The following is a 20,782-nucleotide window of genomic DNA, read 5'->3' as shown; positions in this document are numbered from 1 at the left end:
CATAGGAAAAACCTTTAGAGAATTTAAGAAACGGATCCTTGAACACCTTGGAGATGTGAGGCATGACCGAGATACTCCCTTAGCTTGACATATGAACTGTTTTCACAGGAATGACTCCAACAATTTAAAGTTCTTTGGGATTGAAAAAGTGGAACCTTCACCCAGAGGGGGAAATTTCGATCAACGGTTATTACAGAAAGAGTGTCGCTGGATCTATGAACTAGGTACTAGTGGCCCGGAGGGGCTAAATGAACAACTTAATTATGCGTGCTTTCTGTGACCTGCTCTCACCTCTATGGTGATTCCTAGGCAGTTAGTGGAGACCCTAGTGGGCCTACCAGTCAGTATCACCATATAGATAGGGCTCTATGAGGCCAAGTAGGAGGTACGTGAGCGGGGCCGCCCTTATTAGGGCGTCCACCCTGCCTAGGGATTAGGGCATTCTAGCTAGATCAGGGATAGATTAGGCACCCTAGGCCCCTGTCTATTCCCTGTCACTCTCCCCTAGTTTTTGCCCTGGTGTATGTTGCAGGTCACAAAAGGCCCCCGCATGTTATCCCCCCTTGGGATTTTTCAAGCCGTTCCAGCTTTTGAGCTTCTAACCATCTGGTTTTTGAATTTCCTAATTTACCTATTTAGGATATATAATTAGGGTCCACATAGTTGGACTATTCTCCATATTTACTATTTACCCTGACCTCTTATTCCTCATTTATTGGTTGGGTTGATCCTTGCAGGTCATGCGCTTTCTCTAGTCATCATCATTTTCTAATCATTCACTATATAAATAACCACCATTCCATCTGGTATTACTATGACCGATTATTTTTCTAGAGTTATGGACCAAGAGTCTTTATCCCCTATTGTACTTATTCACACTAGCGATTATCATTTTATACGCATGATATGTTATATGTGTGTGGGGGTTTGTATTCATCTATATTTATATATACATATACTCTAGAATAGTATAGAGACATTTGGGTGCTCCAGATCATAGTCCATTAATTCCTTCCACCTAAATGGGGGTTTCTTTGTGAGGAGAGTCATAATTCATGGGTTTTTACTGCTTAGTTAGCTCGCGGGACCTTGCATCCTTTTAAAGGTCATGGATGCGTTGCAGATCTCCCCTTCCTCTCCTAGCTAGGCACACAAACCCCAACCCCCCCCCCTAATTTTGTCTGTGACATAATTCTTATACGCTTTGGTCTTTAATGTTTTGTCCTCTGGTAGGAACTAACTTACCTCGCTCCGAGTATATACATATATAGTGACACATTGGGGTTCCCTCTGTCTATCAGGCATATTGTCAGATTACTATTATATCGCTGCGGTTACTAAGGACGCTGTTTTGTCACATCTAGCGCCGCCCTCTGTTCGCGTCTAGAGGGCTGGGCGCTAAGACGCGGCTTCCGGTTGGCAGCGGATATTACGTCAGACGCCGGCATGGTCTCAGTGTGCGCTCAGCAGCCGTGATTACTAGACGGCTCCCCGCCACTGCGGGTAGGAGCGCAGCACTGAGACCTTATTTGCCGGAAGCAAGTACATCCTAACAGTGAGTACATCTGCTGGTGCGTTTTGCACCCTTTTCCTTTCAGGTACACATAAGCAGTACACTTATGGAAGTTATATTCTATTTCCCTCTAGGTACCTTTGGACTCTTCAGGGCTATGTGAGTGATTTTATAAGTGGAATCTATTAGCACTTTTGAGGAATGTTTATTGAAACCATCCATTCTGTGTACGTTTTCTTTACAGATCCACTGATGACAACTAACCCTGTTGCTTAGGAGTCCGTGTCCTGAAAGTTTGCATGGGGCACACTATGTATCGGGTGTACCCCTTCCATGAGTAATCGTGGTTCTCAGTTCCTAAACATTTTTCTAATTGTATTACTTCTAGTGCATGGTAGGCTTAGAACAAATAGCCTCATACCAGTATCTTCTTTAGTCCCCTGATGACACCACACAAATGTGGTAGAAACGCGTTGGGTCTACACTACGAGCATTAGATTGGGATCATTCTTGATAAATCCACATTGACATGTGGTAATCCTTTGATTTATTATTTGGTGTTGGATATAGTTTTGAGCACTCCTTTCTGATTACTCTGGTGGCTTTTAACTATAAACATTAAAAGCTAGATTTTATGGAGTTCCCCTCCGATCAGCACAAGAAATATTACTACTTTTTGTTGATTTTTTTTTTACTTGAATTATCCGGGAATATATTGGTCATATGCAGACCGTACTATTATCATAGGCATATTTTTTCTTATCCTGCTCTGAAGAGGTCTGCTCTGAGAAAGTTTCAGATTTTTCTTCCTGGAGGAGTGGGACATGTTCCCTTCCACAGAGGTAGAAGTGTCTGCAAAATTGGAGCCGATGTCGGCGCTTAAGAGGGCTGAAAGTATCCGGTCAGCACGGAGCTCACATCAGGTGCTGCCTTCCTGTGAGCCACGCGCATGCGCCTCCAGACCAGCTAAGTTTAGAAGTGAATCTGGTCTTTATGTTGGAAATTCCCTATAATGGACCCCATTATGAAAACTGCACCCCTCAAAGAATTCAAAATGACATTCAAAAAGTTTGTTAACCCTTTAGGTGTTTCACAGGAATAGCAGCAAAATGGAGGGAAAAAATCTAAATCTCCACTTTTTAGACTAAAATGTTATTGTAGCCCCATTTTTTTCATTTTTACAACGGGTAAAAGGTAAAAAGGCCCCCCAAAATTGGTAATTCATTTTCTCTCGAGTAAGGAAATACCTCATATGTGGATGTAAAGTGCTTTGTGGGTGCACTAGAGGGCTCAGAAGGGAAGGAACGACAATGGCATTTTGGAGAGCGAATTTTGCTGAAATGGTTTTTGGGGGGCATGTAACATTTAGGAAGCCCCTATGATGCCAGTACAGTAAAAAAAAAACACATGGTATACTAATTTTGGAAACTACATCCCTCAAGGAACGTAAGGGTGCATGCACACTACGTTTCTTAAGATACGGGACCCTATACGGCTGGGGAGAGGGGGGCGGAGAGTCGGGGGAGGGGCAACCGCACGCTGCCATATGCGGTCCTGTATCTAATGTAATTCAATGAGCGACCGGAGTGAAACGCTGCCTCCGGTCGGCTCCGTTTTGGCCCGTATATGATTTCCCGACCGGAAATACAAACGTAGTCAACAGCGTTTTTAGGTCCGGTCGGGAAACCGTATACGGGGCAAAACAGAGCCGACCGGAGGCAGCGTTTCACTCCGGTCGCTCAAAGAAATACATAAAATACGGGACCGCATACGGCAGTGTGCGGTTGCCCCACCCCCGACTCTCCGACCCTCTCCCCAGCCATATACGGTCCCGTATCTTAAGAAACGTAGTGTGCATGCACCCTAACAAGGTGTATAGTGAATCTTAACACCTCACAGGTGATTCACAAACTTTCGTTAAAGTGGGACGTGAAAATGAAAAATTTGATTTTCAACACTAAAACGCTGGTGTTACCCCAAACTTTTCATTTTCACAAGGATTAATAGGAAAAAATTCCCCACAAAATTTTTAACCTCATTTCTCTCGAGTAAGGAAATACCTCATATGTGGATGTAAAGATGTGTGTGGACGTACTAGAGGGCTCAGAAGGGAAGGAGCGACATTGGGGTTTTGGAGAGCGAATTTTGCTGAAATGGTATTTGGGAAGCATGTCGCATTTAGGAAGCCCCCATGATGCCAGAACAGTAAAAAAACCCACATGGCATACTATTTTGGAAACTACACCCTTTAAGGAACGTAACAAGGGGTACAGTGAGCCTTAACACCCCACAGGTGATTGACGAACTTTCGTAAAATTGGGACGTAAAAAAAAAAAAAAAATTTCAATAAAATGCTGGTGTTACCCCAAATTTTTCATTTTCACAAGGGGTAATAGGTGAAAAAGCCCCCAAAATGTTTTAACCCCATTTCTTCTGAGTATGGAAATACCCCATATGTGGATGTAAAGTGCTCTGTGGGCGAACTACAATGCTCAGAAGAGAAGGAGCACATTGAGCTTTTAGAGAGAGAATTTGTTTGGAATGGAAGTCGGGGGCCATGTGCGTTTACAAAGCCCCCCATGGTGCCAGAACAGTGGACCCCCATTTTGGAAACTACACCCCTCACAGAATTTAATAAGCGGTGCAGTGAGTATTTACACCCCACTGGCGCTTGAAAGATCTTTGGAACAGTGAGCTGTGCAAATGAAAAATTACATTTTTCATTTTTACGGACGACTGTTCAAAAAATCTGTCAGACACCTGTGGGGCGTAAATGCTCACTGTACCCCTTATTACATTACGTGAGGGATGTAGTTTCCAAAATGGGGTCACATGTGGAGGGGGTCCACTGTTCTGGCACCAAAGGGGCTTTGTAAACACACATAGCCTTCAATTCCAGCCTAATACTCTCTCAAAAAGCCCAATGGCACTCCTTCTCTTCTGAGCATTGTAGTTCACCCACAGAGAACTTTACATCCACATATGGGGTATGTTCTTACTTACAAGAAATGGTGTTACAAATTGTGGGAACCTTTTTTCCTATTACCCCTTGGGAAAATGAAAAATTTGCGGTAACACCAGCATTTCAGGAAAAAAAAACGAATTTAAAATGTTCATGTCCAACTCACTATACCCCTTGTTACGTTCCGTGAGGGGTGTAGTTTCCATAATGGGGTCACATGTAGTTTTTTTTTTGTGTTCATATCAGAACCACTGTTACTACCAGCCACCCCTGTGCAAATCACCAATTTAGGCCTCAAATGTACATGGCACTCTCTCACTCCTGAGCCATGTAGTTAGTCCGCAGAGAATTTTATGTACACATATGGGGTATTTCCGTACTCGGAAGACATTGCATTAGAGAGTTTGGGGGTCTTTTTCTCCTTTTACCTCTTGTTAAAATGAAAAAATTAAAAAAAATTTACACTAACATGCTATTGTAGTCCCCAACTTTACCTTTTCATAAGGGGTAAAAAGAGAAAAATCCCCCCAAAATTTGCAACGCAATTTCTCCTGAGTACGGAAATACCCCATATGTGGCCCTAAACTGTTGCCTTGAAATACGAGAGCGCATGGCGCATTTGAGGACTAAATGAGGAATTTGCAATAGCGGCGGACCCGGATACAATGATGGGGCTTGTCTCCACCAAAACCCTACAGCAGTGTTTCCCAAACAGGGTGCCTCCAGCTGTTATACTGGGAGTTGTTGTTTTGCAACAGCTGGAGGCTCCGTTTAGGAAACACTGCTGTTTGAGACGTTTTACATTTTTATTAGGGGGGGGGGGGGGGCAGGGGTGGACGTGTAAGGGGGTGTATATGTAGTGTTTAACTTTTAATTTTGTGTTAGTGTAGTGTTTTTATGGTACATTCACACGGTTGGGTTCACAGTGAGTTTTCCGCTGGAAGTTTGAACTGCGGCGGAACATTTCCCGCAGCTCAAACTTGTAGAAGGAAAGCCACTGTAAACCACCACCCGTGTGAATGTAACCTGTACATTCACATGGGGGGAGGGTGCCCGAAACCTTCAGCTGTGGCAAAACTACAACTCCCAGAATGCACTGACATTTCATACATGCTGGAAGTTGTAGTTTTGCAACAGCTGTAGGCACACTGGTGGGGAACCACTGAGTTAAGAAACAGACTCTAGCTCAGTGATTCCAACCCGTGTGCCTCCATCTGTTGCAAAACTACGACTCCCAGCATGTATGGTCTGTCAGGGATGCTGGGCGTGTAGTTCTGCAATATCTGGCCTTTCAGATGCAGAACTACAACTCCCAGCATGCCTGGACAGTCTGGGCATGCTAGGAGCTGTAGTTATGCAACAACTGGGGAAGAACAGTTTGGAGACCGCTAAGTAGTGGTCTCCAAACTGTAGCCCTCCAGATGTTGCAAAACTACAACTCCAAGCATGCCCAGACTGTCCAGGCATGCTGGGAGGTGTAGTTCTGCAACATCTGAAGGGCCAGATATTGCAGAAGTACACACCAGCAACCCTGACTGTCTGGGCTTGCTGGGAATTGTGGTTTTGCAACATCTGGAGGGCTACAGTATGGAGACCACCGTATAGTGGTCTCCAAATTGTGCAACTTCAGATGTTGCAAAACTACAACTCCCCAGACAGTCAGTGCATGCTGAAAATTGTAGTTTTGCAACATCTGGAGAACTACAGTTTAGAGATCACTACACAGTGGTCTCCAAACTGTGGCCCCCCCAGATGTTTCAAAACTACAACTCCCAGCATGCCCAGACAGCCTTTAGATGTCATGGCATGCTGGGAGTTGTAGTTTTGCAGCTTTTAGAAGGCCACAGTGAAGATCACTTACCGTGATCTTCACTGCAGCCTTCTCCACCGCCGCACTTTCCGGCCGCCGCTCCGATGATGCCGCCGCTGCTTGGAGATGCCGCCGCCGGGTAAGCCAGCCATGCTCCACACTCACCGCCTGTGTCCCCCCCCCCCCCCGCTCTGCCCGGACTTCGATCGGCAGGCAGAGCGGGGAAAATTAACTCTAACTCCTCCCGCCCCCTCCTGCCATAGGATGGTCGGAGCTGTCTCTGACAGCTCCAATCATTCTTATTTTCTGGGTGATTGGCGCAAATCGCCTGTCTGAATTGACATGGGGGGGGGTCTCAGGACCCCCCTAGGCATCGCCATGGGATGCCCGCTGATAGATATCAGTATTCATCCTGGTCCGATCACCGCCCGACGAGCGGCGGTGACCGGAACTGCGGAGGGTACAGGTACGCCCTCTGTCCTTAAGTGATGGGACACGAGGGCGTATCCATACGCCCTCCGTCCCCAAGGAGTTAAAATACTGTGTATGTAATGGGTTACATCACAGATTGGTACATAAAAATCAATGTATCACTTAAGGAATAAAACAATGTAAAATGAAAACAAATAAAATAGTTGATTGTTTAGACTGAAAGAGTAGCTTGAATATTGCTATCTTAAATTGCTGGCATTAGAAGATGATATTACTTATAGTGTAGGTCAGGGGCGGACATATCACTTGTTCAGCCGGTTCGGCTGCACAGGGGCCCAGCGTGTTAGGGGGCCCCCCTAGTGGCCCAGGTCACAGCCTGGGCCTCACATTCTGGGCCCCTGCAGGGCCCCCTGCCAGTACTTCATACTAAATGCTGCAGCAACAGGTCCCGGACCTGCAGCTGACAGCAGTAATTTGCCTTTAAACCGGCCGGGGCGGACAGACAGGCCAGGGGCTGATGGGAACAGACGTGCCCTGCGCAGGCACGCACGTCTGTTCCAAGCCCCTGATGTCACGTGTCATGGCCTCTGACCCCGGCAGAAGCGACAGGAGCAGCAAACCCTCCCGCCTCACACGGCCCCATCGCTGAGCAGATAAGGTGAGGAGAGCGACGATCGGGTGCAGGGCGGTGGGGGTTGGGGAGGGGATTGTAATGATGATGAAGAGGAGGACAGGAGGGGTGTTGAAGAGGTTGGTGGTGTAATGATAAGAAGGATTGGGGGTCTGGGAGAGCGTAGTGTTGATAAGGAGGACCAGAAGGGGGGTCAGGGGTGTAGTGATTAGGGGGTTTAATGTTGATGAGAAGGACTGGGGGGTGTCAGCTGTGTAATACTGATGAGGTGCTTAACCCCTTAAGGACTCAGCCCATTTTGGCCTTAAGGACTCAGACAATTTAATTTTTACGTTTTCATTTTTTCCTCCTCGCCTTCTAAAAATCATAACTCTTTTATATTTTCATCCACAGACTAGTATGAGGGCTTGTTTTTTGCGCGACCAGTTGTCCTTTGTAATGACATCACTCATTATATCATAAAATGTATGGCGCAACCAAAAAACACTATTTTTGTGGGGAAATTAAAACGAAAAACGCAATTTTGCTAATTTTGGAAGGTTTTGTTTTCACGCCGTACAATTTATGGTAAAAATGACATGTGTTCTTTATTCTGAGGGTCAATACGATTAAAATGATACCCATTATTACATACTTTTATATTATTGTTGCGCTTAAAAAAAATCACAAGCTTTTTAACCAAATTAGTACGTTTATAATCCCTTTATTTTGATGACCTCTAACTTTTTTATTTTTCCGTATAAGTGGCGGTATGGGGGCTCATTTTTTGCGCCATGATCTGTACTTTTTTTTGATACCACATTTGCATATAAAAAACTTTTAATATATTTTTTATAATTTTTTTTTAAATAAAATGTATTAAAAAAGTAGGAATTTTGGACTTTTTAAATTTTTTTTCGTTCACGCCGTTCACCGTACGGGATCATTAACATTTTATTTTAATAGTTCGGACATTTACGCAAGCGGCGATACCAAATATGTCTATAAAAAATGTTTTTTTACGCTTTTTGGGGGTAAAATAGGAAAAAACGGACGTTTTACTTTTTTATTGGGGGAGGGGATTTTTCACTTTTTTTTACTTTTACTTTTACATTTTTTTACATTTTTTTTTACACTTGAATAGTCCCCATAGGGGACTATTCATAGCAATACCATGATTGCTAATACTGATCTGTTCTATGTATAGGACATAGAACAGATCAGTATTATCGGTCATCTCCTGCTCTGGTCTGCTCGATCACAGACCAGAGCAGGAGACGCCGGGAGCCGCACGGAGGAAGGAGAGGGGACCTCCGTGCGGCGTTATGAATGATCGGATCCCCGCAGCAGCGCTGCGGGCGATCCGATCGTTCATTTAAATGGCGAACTGCCACAGATGCCGGGATCTGTATTGATCCCGGCACCTGAGGGGTTAATGGCGGACGCCCGCGAGATCGCGGGCGTCGGCCATTGCCGGCGGGTCCCTGGCTGCGATCAGCAGCCGGGATCAGCCGCGCATGACACGGGCATCGCTCCGATGCCCGCGGTTATGCTTAGGACGTAAATGTACGTCCTGGTGCGTTAAGTACCACCTCACCAGGACGTACATTTACGTCCTGCGTCCTTAAGGGGTTAAGGTATATGAGGTGATGAGGAGACTGAGGATGGAGTGCATGGGGTGTATGGGGTGATGAGGAGACTGAGGATGGAGTGCATGGGATGTATGGGGTGATGAGGATGGAGTGCATGGGGTGTATGAGGTGATGAGGAGACTGAGGATGGAGTGCGTGGGGTGTATGGGGTGATGAGGATTGAGTGCGTGGGGTGTATGGGGTGATGAGGATGGAGTGCATGGGGTGCATGGGGGTGATTAGGAGACTGAGGATGGAGTGCATGGGGTGTATGAGGTGATGAGGAGACTGAGGATGGAGTGCGTGGGGTGATGAGGAGACTGAAGATGGAGTGCATGGGGTGTATGGGGGTGATGAGGAGACTGAGGATGGAGTGCGTGGGGTGTATGGGGTGATGAGGATGGAGTGCATGGGGTGTATGAGGTGATGAGGAGACTGAGGATGGGGTGCGTGGGGTGTATGAGGTGATGAGGAGACTGAGGATGGAGTGCGTGGGGTGTATGGGGTGATGAGGATGGAGTGCATGGGGTGTATGAGGTGATGAGGAGACTGAGGATGGAGTGCGTGGGGTGTATGGGGTGATGAGGATGGAGTGCATGGGGTGTATGGGGGTGATGAGGAGACTGAGGATGGAGTGCATGGGGTGTATGGGGTGATGAGGATGGAGTGCATAGGGTGATGAGGAGACTGAGGATGGAGTGCATGGGGTGATGAGGAGACTGAGGATGGAGTGCATGGGGTGAGGAGGACACTGAAGATGGAGTGCGTGGGGTGATGAGGAGACTGAAGATGGAGTGCGTGGGGTGATGAGGAGACTGAAGATGGAGTGCATGGGGTGATGAGGAGACTGAGGATGGAGTGCATGGGGTGTATGGGGGTGATGAGGAGACTGAGGATGGAGTGCATGGGGTGAGGAGGACACTGAAGATGGAGTGCATGGGGTGATGAGGAGACTGAGGATGGAGTGCGTGGGGTGTATGGGGTGATGAGGAGACTGAGAATGGGGTGCGTGGGGTGTATGGGGTGATTAGGAGACTGAGTATGGAGTGCATGGGGTGTATGGGGTGATGAGGAGACTGAGGATGGAGAGGATGGAGTGCATGGGGTGTATGGGGTGATGAGGAGACTGAGGATGGAGTGCATGGGGTGATGAGGATGGAGTGCATGGGGTGATTAGGAGACTGAGGATGGAGTGCATGGGGTGTATGGGGTGATGAGGAGACTGAGGATGGAGTGCATGGGGTGATGAGGAGACTGAGAATGGAGTGCATGGGGTGTATGCGGTGATGAGGAGACTGAGGATGGAGTGCATGGGGTGATGAGGAGACTGAGGATGGAGTGCATGGGGTGAGGAGGAGACTGAGGATGGAGTGCATGGGGTGTATGGGGTGATGAGAAGACTGAGGATGGAGTGCATGGGGTGTATGGGGTGATGAGAAGACTGAGGATTGAGTGCATGGGGTGTTTGGGGGTGATGAGGAGACTGAGGATGGAGTGCATGGGGTGATGAGGAGACTGAGGATGGAGTGCGTGGGGTGTATGGGGTGATGAGAAGACTGAGGATGGAGTGCATGGGGTGTATGGGGGTGATGAGGAGACTGAGGATGGGGTGCATGGGGTGAGGAGGAGACTGAGGATGGAGTGCATGGGGTGATGAGGAGACTGAGGATGGAGTGCGTGGGGTGTATGGGGTGATGAGGAGACTGAGGATGGGGTGTGTGGGGTGTATGGGGTGATGAGGAGACTGAGGATGGAGTGCATGGGGTGATGAGGAGACTGAGGATGGAGTGCATGGGGTGATGAGAAGACTGAGGATGGAGTGCATGGGGTGTATGGGGGTGATGAGGAGACTGAGGATGGGGTGCATGGGGTGAGGAGGAGACTGAGGATGGAGTGCATGGGGTGATGAGGAGACTGAGGATGGAGTGCGTGGGGTGTATGGGGTGATGAGGAGACTGAGGATGGGGTGTGTGGGGTGTATGGGGTGATGAGGAGACTGAGGATGGAGTGCATGGGGTGATGAGGAGACTGAGGATGGAGTGCATGGGGTGATGAGGAGACTGAAGATGGAGTGCATGGGGTGTATGGGGTGATGAGGAGACTGAGGATGGGGTGCATGGGGTGATGAGGAGACTGAGGATGGGGTGCGTGGGGTGTATGGGGTGATGAGGAGACTGAAGATGGGGTGTGTGGGGTGTATGGGGTGATGAGGAGACTGAGGATGGGGTGTATGGGGGGATGAGGAGACCGAGGATGGGTTGTGTGGGGTGTATGGGGTGATGAGACTGAAGATGGGGTGCATGGGGTGTATGGGGGTGATGAAACTGAGGATGGGGTGCGTGGGGTGTATGGGGTGATGAGGAGACTGAGGATGGGGTATATGAGGGTGATGAGGAGACTGAGGATGGAGTGCATGGGGTGATGAGGAGGCCGAGGATGAAGTGTGTGGGGTGTATGGGGTGATGAGAAGACTGAGAATGGGGTGTATGGGGGTGATGATTAGACTGTGGATGGGTTGTGTGGGGTGTATGGGGGATAAGACTGAGGAAGGGGTGTGTGGGGTGTATGGGGGAGATGAGGAGACTGAGGATGGGTTGCGTGGGGTGTATGGGGTGATGAGGAGACTGAGGAGGGAGTGCGTGGGGTGTATGGGGTGATTCAGTGGTGCATAGTGATTGGCAGTATTATATTCAGGGGTACAGTGGTTGGCAGTATTATATTCAGGGGAACAGTATTTGGCAATATTATATTCAGGGGTACAGTGGTTGGCAGTATTATATTCAGGGGAACAGTATTTGGCAGTATTATATTCGGGGGTACAGTGGTTGGCAGTATTATATTCAGGGGGTACAGTATGTGGCAAGGTTATAATGATTATTGTCATCATACAGAGGATGAGGATCTACTGACAAATTAAGGAACCAATGATGTCCAGATGTCAGACTCTACAGAGAAGATGGAAGAAATCCTGGTGTCTGGACCAGATGAAGAAAAGTAAAGACAACAGAGAAGACGTCACTCAGGTCAGTGATATCATTGTGTATTCTCCTGAATGTCCCATCAGAGCTGTAGTCACTGATATCATTGTGTAGTCTCCTGACTGTCCCATCAGCTGTAGTCACTTAAGACATGATGAGAGTTGCAGCTTTCCAACATCTGGGGAGCCACTTGGACCAAGGTGATTGGTGGGGGTCCCATGAGTCAGACCCCCACCATAAAAATGGGCTGTTTATTTTAAAATGCCTGAGCCTATTTTTGGTCCCAGTCTGGCCCTGCCTGTTAGTCACTTCTATCACTAAGGATAAGAAGCCAAGGAACCAGGGGGTGCCAAGGGGTGTCGTGCTAAGTCCAGGGGTGTGAATGTAAAGGGGAGCACTGCCCTCTGCCTCCCAGCTAGATACGGGTCAGGCTGACCCGGGGGGAATACTCACTGGGCCGCACACTGAGAGGGACAGGAGAAAGTTCATGCACATATACGCCCAGTTTTATCAAACTGTGTGAGAGAAAAAGTGGAGTGATTTTCCAACAGCAGCCAATCACAGCTCAGCTTTTACTTTTACCAGAGCTTGTTAGCTGAGCTGCGGGAAAATCAATCCACTTTTTCTTTCACACAGTTTCATAAATCTGGGCCATAGAGTTGTTTTAGGTAAGCTTATTGATACTGTATAAATGTCTTCTATGAAGACTTCCTTTGAGGCATATAAAATAAAGTAATCTGCACTGCTTGCCATTCTTTTAGGATCTTCTATGAAGATACATCCGCTCCTGTGGAGTTAATATGCAGTACAGTGGCGTGTTACTAAGCACCGCTCACTGATCTTGAAGTCCCACGGTGCTCTCTCAATTGCCCTCTGCAGATCCAACTAGCTAGCTCACACACTGCCAGGTTAGCGTGTCTTTGATGCTGGCAAGCCTGGAGAGGGAGCGGTCTCGTTAAGATGTCCGGTAGATGTGTGTAGTTGCGGGGGGCGTGGCTTGCCGCGAGCAGAGATGGCCACCTGAGCTGTGAGCTCCATGAACCCTGAGGCCATTCTTTCGCTTAATTTGCTTTCCCTGCCTGTACTCTCATGCCGAGGTGCACCCGCCGGTGCCGGAAGACCCCACCATCCTGCACGGACCCTCGACAGCTCCCTGGGGCCATCACATGCTACCTGCGCCAAGTCTCTGCCTCAGCCCCGGCTTCTCCTCCGGCATCACCAGGCCACGAACGCGCGCTCCGATCCCGCTCAGTCGGCCCTGCGGTGGTGCGCTCTGCTACAGGACCGGACCTGCCCAGCTACCCTCCTGACTCTACGGGGGCTCCTGCACCATCACCTTTGCTGCCGCTGACTGCTCCGGACCCCGGTGTGCTACCTGGAGGGACAGTCTGCCCACCATCTTCTTCTCCCCCTGAGGTGGGGGTGGCTGCAGGGGACCTGGGCTCCAGCCTTGTGGATTTCTGCACTGTGGAGGTAGGTGCCTCTCCGGCCCTATTTCACCCTATACCTCCATCTGGGACTGCCTCTCCTCCTTTGGACCCCCTCATAGCACCCTCGGCCCTGCTAGGCCCGGACCCCAGAGACGCAGGTTGTTCGCCTGGAACTGTGCCGCTTAAAGGGCCATCGCCTCAGTTTCTGCCCCATACCCAGACACGGGGCTTGTCACCTACGGTCCCCTTGGCCTCCTTCTCGGCTCCTCTCATGCCAGGGCCCTCTTCTGGAGTCGCAGGTACTGACAACCTTGTTGCTGAAGCTGCTGGGACGGATCTCCCTGGGGCCCTTATCCGGCCCTCTTGCACCTCTCCTAAGCCGCAGAGGAATATGTCTGCCTCCAGGATCTCGGCTGGGCGCCCCGGGGCACCCACCCCTCAGAACCCACTCACACAGCCTCTGGAGGCTCCCTCTTTGTCTGCTGCGCCCTGTGGCTGGGATGCTGGCCTGGATTCCGAGTTGGAGTGTTCGGGGGTCCCTGCTCCTGTCCCGGCTACCCCTGACCTCTCTCTGTTGCTCTCTCAAATGCCGACAAAGGGGGACTTCAAGATATTATTGCTGAAGTCCGAGAGGCCTGTAGGGCCGAAATAGCGGATATGCGCCGAGATCTCCAACATGTCTCAGGCCGAGTGGACTTAGAAGAAGCTCATGACTCTACTAGGTCTTACATTGCTAACCTGCATGAAGCCGTCTCTGCTCAATCTGCATTTCTTGGTGACCTGCACTCACATGTGGAGGACCTGGACAACAGGGGTAGGAGAAATAATATTAGGGTTCGTGGATTGCCTGAGGCTACCCGGGACGAAGATCTTCATGCTACTCTGGAAGCTATCTTCAACTTGATCCTGGGTGAACCCTCATCCCACAAGATTAAACTGGACCGAGCCCACCGGGCCCTCCGCCCCCGCCCTACCTCTGGCCCTCCAAGGGATGTGATTTGTTGTGTCAATGACTTTCAACTGAAGGAGAGAATTATGGCTAAATCACGCACCCTCCGGGACTTCGATTTTGATGGGGCACCTATCCAGCTGTTCCAGGATCTTTCCTGGATTACCCTACGTAAGCGCAAGATGTTGCAGCCTCTCCTGTCGTCTCTACGCTCAGCTCTGATTCCCTACAGGTGGTCCTTCCCATTTGCTCTCCAAGCCCGTCGGGATGGACGCTCTGCAGTTCTACGTTCACATCCTGATATCCCGGAGTTCTGTGCAGTCTTAGATCTCCAAATCCCGAAGCTTCCCGACTGGGCTCTACAACCCCCTCCCCCTCCGCCTCCTCCTGTATGGCAGCCAGTTCGAGGGAAACGTCGTGGAGGTGGTAGGGGCCAGCGTGCTCAATCCTCATCTGGATCCCGTCATGACCCTACCTGATAGATATACTGGAACTATGTTCTGGGCCCGCATGTTCTGTGACTACTTGTCTGGTTCTCGCCTTACCTGGCGGGGTGCTGTGTTCTTTTACTTGCAATTTACTATAGTTGTCTTTTACTGCTGCCTCTAAATTAACGGGTGCCCTTCTGGCTCCCTTTGTACAGTTTAGATTTGGCATGGCCTTTGGGTGGATGGGGTTTCTATTTCTTGGTGTGACCTCCCTCTGATGCGTACTTCCACTTCCACGTTACTATGACAAATATAGTAACGTTGTTGTTTGTTCTTCTTGCATTATTGATTTGTTTTACTCAGGTCTCCTCTCTGGCTCTAGTGCCAGTGGTTCGTTTACTGTTTTGTATCCCTGTTTGTCTCTCCCTTTTGTTCCCCTCCTTTTGTGTCCTGCTCTTCCCCTTTCTTTCTGAGTCTCTTCCTGTTTCTTGTCTCTGCTCTTCTTTTAGGTCCAGTACTGAACGATGGCGATCTTTGGACTCGGGCTGGCCCGCTGATGCGTTTTTTACTTCTCTGAGTGAGTACTTACCATGGCACCTTCCTTACACCACACCTACCCCTCATGGCTAAGTGCGTTTCCCTGAATGTGAAGGGTCTTAACTCCCTCCCTAAAAGGCGTCTCCTACAACGGGAGCTGGTGGCTCTCAAGGCGGATATCGTCTATGTTCAGGAAACGCACTTTGACAAGACGGGCTCCTTTCACTTCCTACAACACCTTTACCCTCAGGTATACATGGCCTCCTCGGATAGGAGGGTAGCGGGAGTAGCTATCCTAGTCTCACGACACTGCCCCTTACAAGTTTCCTCCTCCTTCGCTGACCCTTCGGGACGGTTTGTAATTTTATGTGGCACCCTTGGGGGGAAACCTCTGCTACTTTGTAATGTTTATGCTCCGAACTCTGCACAAATCCCCTTCCTCCGACGGGTCTTGAAGCGATTATCTGCATACCCAACCTCCGCCTGGCTGCTGGGCGGGGACTTTAACTTGTTTTTTTCTCCCTCTGCCGATCGCTACTCCCTAACGGACTCCCCACCGCCTGCCCCTCAGTTGCGTCTCTCTACGCTTTTTCGTCGGTTGGTTCGTTTGGCGGGGCTCTATGACCTCTGGCGTATTAATCATCCATCCGATCGCTCTTTTTCTTTTTATTCCCACCCTCATAAACTCCATACGCGAATTGACTATTTTTTCGGGAACCTCCCAATGCTGCGTATGCTCTCCTCTGCTTCCATGGAACCTATCTCCTGGTCTGATCATGGCCCTGTTCTTGTGTCTTTTTCCCCTTTCACTTCTTTCTCCCGCCGTTGTCATTGGCGTCTCAATGACTCCTTGCTTAAAACTCCTTCTTCCCGGGACTCGATCCTGCATAGCATAACTACTTACTTTGCGGAAAATGAAGGCTCTGTGTCCTCCCAGGCTGTATTATGGGAGGCACATAAAGCGGTGGTCAGAGGCCATTGTATTGCAATGGGCTCTAGACTGAAGCGAGATGCCTTGGCCGGCTCCCGGGAACTTAAGGATCAAATTTCTGCCCTGGAAGCTCTCTTACTAACTAACCCTTCCCTCACGATACTGAGGCGGCTGGTTGTTGCACGGTCCCAATTGGGTGACTTGGCCCTCCATAAAGTTGAACGTCAACTGCTTTATGCCAAACAGAGGTTTTATGAAAAGGGCAATAAGGCCCATACAATGCTGGCTAGACGTTTAAGGGATCGTGCGGCTGCTCAGTCTCCTTTTGCCCTGAGGGATGCTGCGGGGACACTGCACTATCATCCTAACACTATCTCCCGCCTCCTCCATGATTATTACTACAAGTTGTACTCTTTACCCTCACAACTCCCCTCGGATCCAGGAGGGCGTGACGCTGTGTTGGAGACGTTCCTATCCAGGTGCAGCCTTCCGACTCTCTCTGCGTCTGACAGGGAGTCCCTGAACGCTCCCATTGTATTGGAAGAACTCACTGAAGTTCTCAAGTCTCTCCCATCTGGGCGCTCTCCAGGACCTGACGGGTTTACCTATTTATACTACAAAACCTACTCGTCTGTCCTTCTTCCTCGACTGGTCCCCCTGTTCAATTCTTTTCTACGGGGGGAGGGGATTCCGCAGTCCTTTTTACATTCATTGATTACGCTGATTCCTAAACCTAATAAAGACCCACATGATTGCTCCAGCTTTAGGCCCATAGCCCTGTTGAACTCGGATCTGAAGTTGTTCTCTAAGATTTTGGCAGCTCGTCTCTGTTGTTTCCTCCCCGCCCTTATTCATAAGGACCAAGTGGGTTTCATCCCCTGTCGTCAGGGAGGCGATAATACTAGAAGGGTTGTCAATCTTATAGATATTGTTAACAAGCGATCTGAGCAGGCTTTAATATTAAGCTTGGATGCCGAAAAGGCTTTTGATAGATTGGGCTGGCCATACATGTTTGCTACTCTTCAGAAATTTGGGATCACTGGTGACTTCCTCACTGCGCTGCGGGGTCTCTACTCCTCCCCCACTGCCTCTCTCAAGCTCCCGACTGACTCCTCCCCTCCCTTTACCCTTTATAACGGCACTAGACAGGGATGTCCGTTGTCCCCCCTGATTTTTGCCCTTTGCATAGAGCCGCTGGCGGCTCTGATCCGGGGGAGTCCGGATGTCTCTGGAATCTCCCTTCATGGGAAGACCTTTAAGATTTGCCTTTTTGCAGATGACGTTTTACTTACCTTCACTAACCCTCTCTTGTCCTTACCTGCACTGTACAAACTCCTGCATGAGTATGGCTTGGTATCGGGCTATAAGGTCAACCTTTCTAAGTCTGAAGCAATGTCTGTAAATCTCCCACCCTCTCTGGTCTCCCTACTCCGTTCTAACTATTCTTTCCGCTGGTCTCCCTCTGCCATTAAATATCTTGGAGTCTCCATCACCCCTACATATACCTCGCTCTATTCTGTAAATTTCCCTACTTTTTTCAGAGAGCTACGTTCTTTGCTAGAAAAATGGAGATCGCAATACATATCCTTTTTCGGGCGGATTGCTGCGGTTAAAATGACCATCCTTCCTAAATTACTTTACTTTTTCGAAACGTTACCAGTACGGGTTCCATTAGCTACGCTACGGTCCTTTCAGTCAGCTATTTTCCGGTTCATTTGGGACGCTAAAAGACATAGGCTCCCTATGACGGTCATGATGGCGAACCGAGTTTCTGGAGGCCTGGGGGTCCCAGATGTCACAAAATATTATTGGGCCGCACACCTCCGTCACCTAGCTGCATGGTCTACTCACTTTGCTTATAGTAAATGGATGGAACTTGAAAAATTATGGTTGGCGCCTGTCCATCCTAATTCTTTCCTATGGTCCTTCCCGCTTCCGTCCCCTGCATGCACCCTTTTAGGTCCTATGTCTTTCACGAGATACGTCTGGACTTATTGTTCCAGACGATTCCGACTCCTGTCCTCTTTCTCCCCAATGCAGTCTTTTCTCTACCGCCCTGACTTCCCTCCTGGAAGCACCTCACTTATGGTTCGGGAATGGGGCTTGAGAGGTTTGTTCTGCTGGGCTGATGTGGTAAATCCTATTACTCGGACTCTTCTGTCTTTTGATGACCTGAAATCTCGTTGGGAACTCCCTGCCTCTGCGTTCACTCACTATACTCAGCTCCGACATTACCTATCCTCTCAGAGGGGCTCGCTTGTGGTATCGCTCCCTACGAGTTTTGAGAGGTTGTGTAGGAGTGGGCCACAGACGAAGGGACTACTCTCGAGTATTTATTCCCTTTTAATCTCCCCTGTGGATGGAACCCTCCCCTCCCACCGTTATATGGGTCGCTGGGAGGAAGTCCTTAACACTTCTATTTCAATCCCACAGTGGAGGGTAATTTGGGATAGGGCTTCTCGGGCCTCCATATGTACAGCTTATAAAGAGACACAATACAAATTGCTTATGGGTTGGTACCATACCCCTGTCCTCCTCAACAAATTGAACCCTGATATCCCCCCGCAATGTTGGCGATGTGGTGTGGGACTGGGGGACACTTACCATATATTCTGGTCCTGTCCGCTGATCTCTCAATTTTGGGTAATGGTGCAGCGGCTTATCCGTGACATATTGGGTGTTGGGGTGCCCCTAGACCCTTTAATCTATCTCTTACATTTGTCAACTAGGGCCTTGTCTGGTCGGCCATTTAAGTTATTTCTACACATCGTCCTGGCAGCGAAAACTCTCATTGCAAAACATTGGAAACAGACTTCCCCCCCGTCTGAGGGTGAACTCCTGGTCCGGGTCCGTGAAATTCGCTCTATGGAATCTATTACTGCCTCTTTGAATAACACTATCTCACAATTTCTTTCGGTATGGGACCCTTGGGACAGATTCACGGACAGGCAACCTCCTTGATCTCTTCGCTCCTTTTGGACCTTTTCCTCTCTTCTTGCTTCTCTCACCCCACCTTCTTACTTCTCTGTACGTTTCCTTTTCTGTTCCCTCGCCCTTCTGTTTGATATTGTTGTCTTAGTCACCTCCTCCACCCTCCCCCCCCCCTCATGTCTAGGACTACTTGATCCAAATGTGCGGTTGTTAACTATTGCATTACTGTGTCACAGTTGTGATTACCTGACTTAATTGTTGTGATTTGGATTATTACTTGCTTGCACTTCTCAATTACTGTGGGGTATGTCACCCCGATCATTCCTACTGGTGTGTATTTTTCTGTCTGAATATAATAAAAAATTTACAGTTGAAAAAAAAAAAGATGTGTGTAGTTGCAATTACCTATATAGGTTGTATAGGGTACACAACCTTTACTGTACTAGTTCTCGTTTGATCCCTTTCTTGCTATAGTTTAGCTACCTATCTCTTTTCTCCTCTATAAGAATCATAGAATGTGTTGACAGAAAAGAACCATTCGGCCAATCTAGTCTGCAAAATATTCTGAATACTATCAATAGTCCCTGGCCCTATATTATTTTAAGGATAGCCGTATTCCTTCACTGTAATAAAGCTAGCCCTCTATTTTTGAACTATGTCATCTTGTGGGGTACTTTTTTCTTCTATTAGACATACACTCCTTCTTTACTGTGCCTGTTCCCTTAATATATTTTATCCTTATATAATATCATTTCTATCATATGTATTAAAAACCTTTATCCTTTTCTGGTAAGTTTTATCCTGCAACCCATGTACTAGTTTAGTAGCTCTCTCTCCAAATTATCTATGTAAAGAAAAAGGATAGAGGTGGCGCTATATAATGCTGTTTATCGCAGGTATGATGTGAGTCAGTATAGTAAAGTGATGGACCTGCTCACCTTGATAGGTTGCGCTCAACAGGCATAACACTGATTAGCGCTTTGGCAGGTTGCCAGTCTGGTTTTTCAGGAGCTGCAAGCCATCGGTACCATCTTGAACGGTGTAGAATACAGGAGAATAGATGCGGAGGTATAGGTGTCCCGGCCGGGGTCCTTGCCATCCAAAAGCTTCACTGATAGGATGACACAGTAGTCAGAAGTATAGAGTACATTTCTTTATTGTAATAAACATGTAGGGGGAGATTTATCAAAGGATTTAGACTGTTTTTTCCTGTCTAAATTTGTCGCACATGCATTCTAGTCTATTTTAGACGGAAAAATGCATTAGTGCTGAATTTATCAAAAGCGTCTTTTCAGCGACAAGTCGCATCGGCTGAGAGTACAATGAAATGTCAGACCATTCTGGAGCAGGTTTAAATACAGTCTAAAGCATAGATCACAAAGTCTGTGCGCAGAATTTATCAAGAGCCGTGCGCCTTTTGACAAATTAGGTGCACAATAGACCAGCCTAACCCTCTGTAGTATGGTCTATTGCGGGACATAGACAACTTTGATAAATCTCCCCCATAGTTGTGTATTACAGAATCACAGGTTTGGACAGGTTTTTAATGAAACATTAGAAGTAAGAGAAGAAATACTTTCAGAAATTTCAGCCACAGATAAAGTAAGACACATGAAGATTGAATTTTTATTCTACAGGTA

At 48.2% G+C, this 20,782-nt stretch overlaps 1 protein-coding gene across 2 annotated transcripts in view; it reads left to right on the top strand.

Moving 5' to 3' along the window:
* LOC130282688 (uncharacterized) overlaps positions 1–14,973 on the top strand; it is a 66,905-nt gene extending 51,932 nt beyond the window's left edge. For both annotated transcript variants that reach the window (XM_056531200.1, XM_056531201.1), the window contains exon 2: positions 12,698–14,973. In XM_056531200.1, coding sequence (XP_056387175.1) covers positions 13,026–14,018 — 993 coding nt within the window. In that variant the 5' untranslated portion in view covers positions 12,698–13,025 and the 3' untranslated portion in view covers positions 14,019–14,973. The remainder of the gene's footprint in view (positions 1–12,697) is intronic.
* Positions 14,974–20,782: the final 5,809 nt, after the last annotated feature.

Source organism: Hyla sarda, chromosome 7 (genome assembly GCF_029499605.1).
Source record: "Hyla sarda isolate aHylSar1 chromosome 7, aHylSar1.hap1, whole genome shotgun sequence".
NCBI classification, from domain to species: Eukaryota; Metazoa; Chordata; class Amphibia; order Anura; family Hylidae; genus Hyla; species Hyla sarda.
Note: the sequence above shows the minus strand (reverse complement) of the source record. Positions and strands in the feature narration are given on the sequence as shown.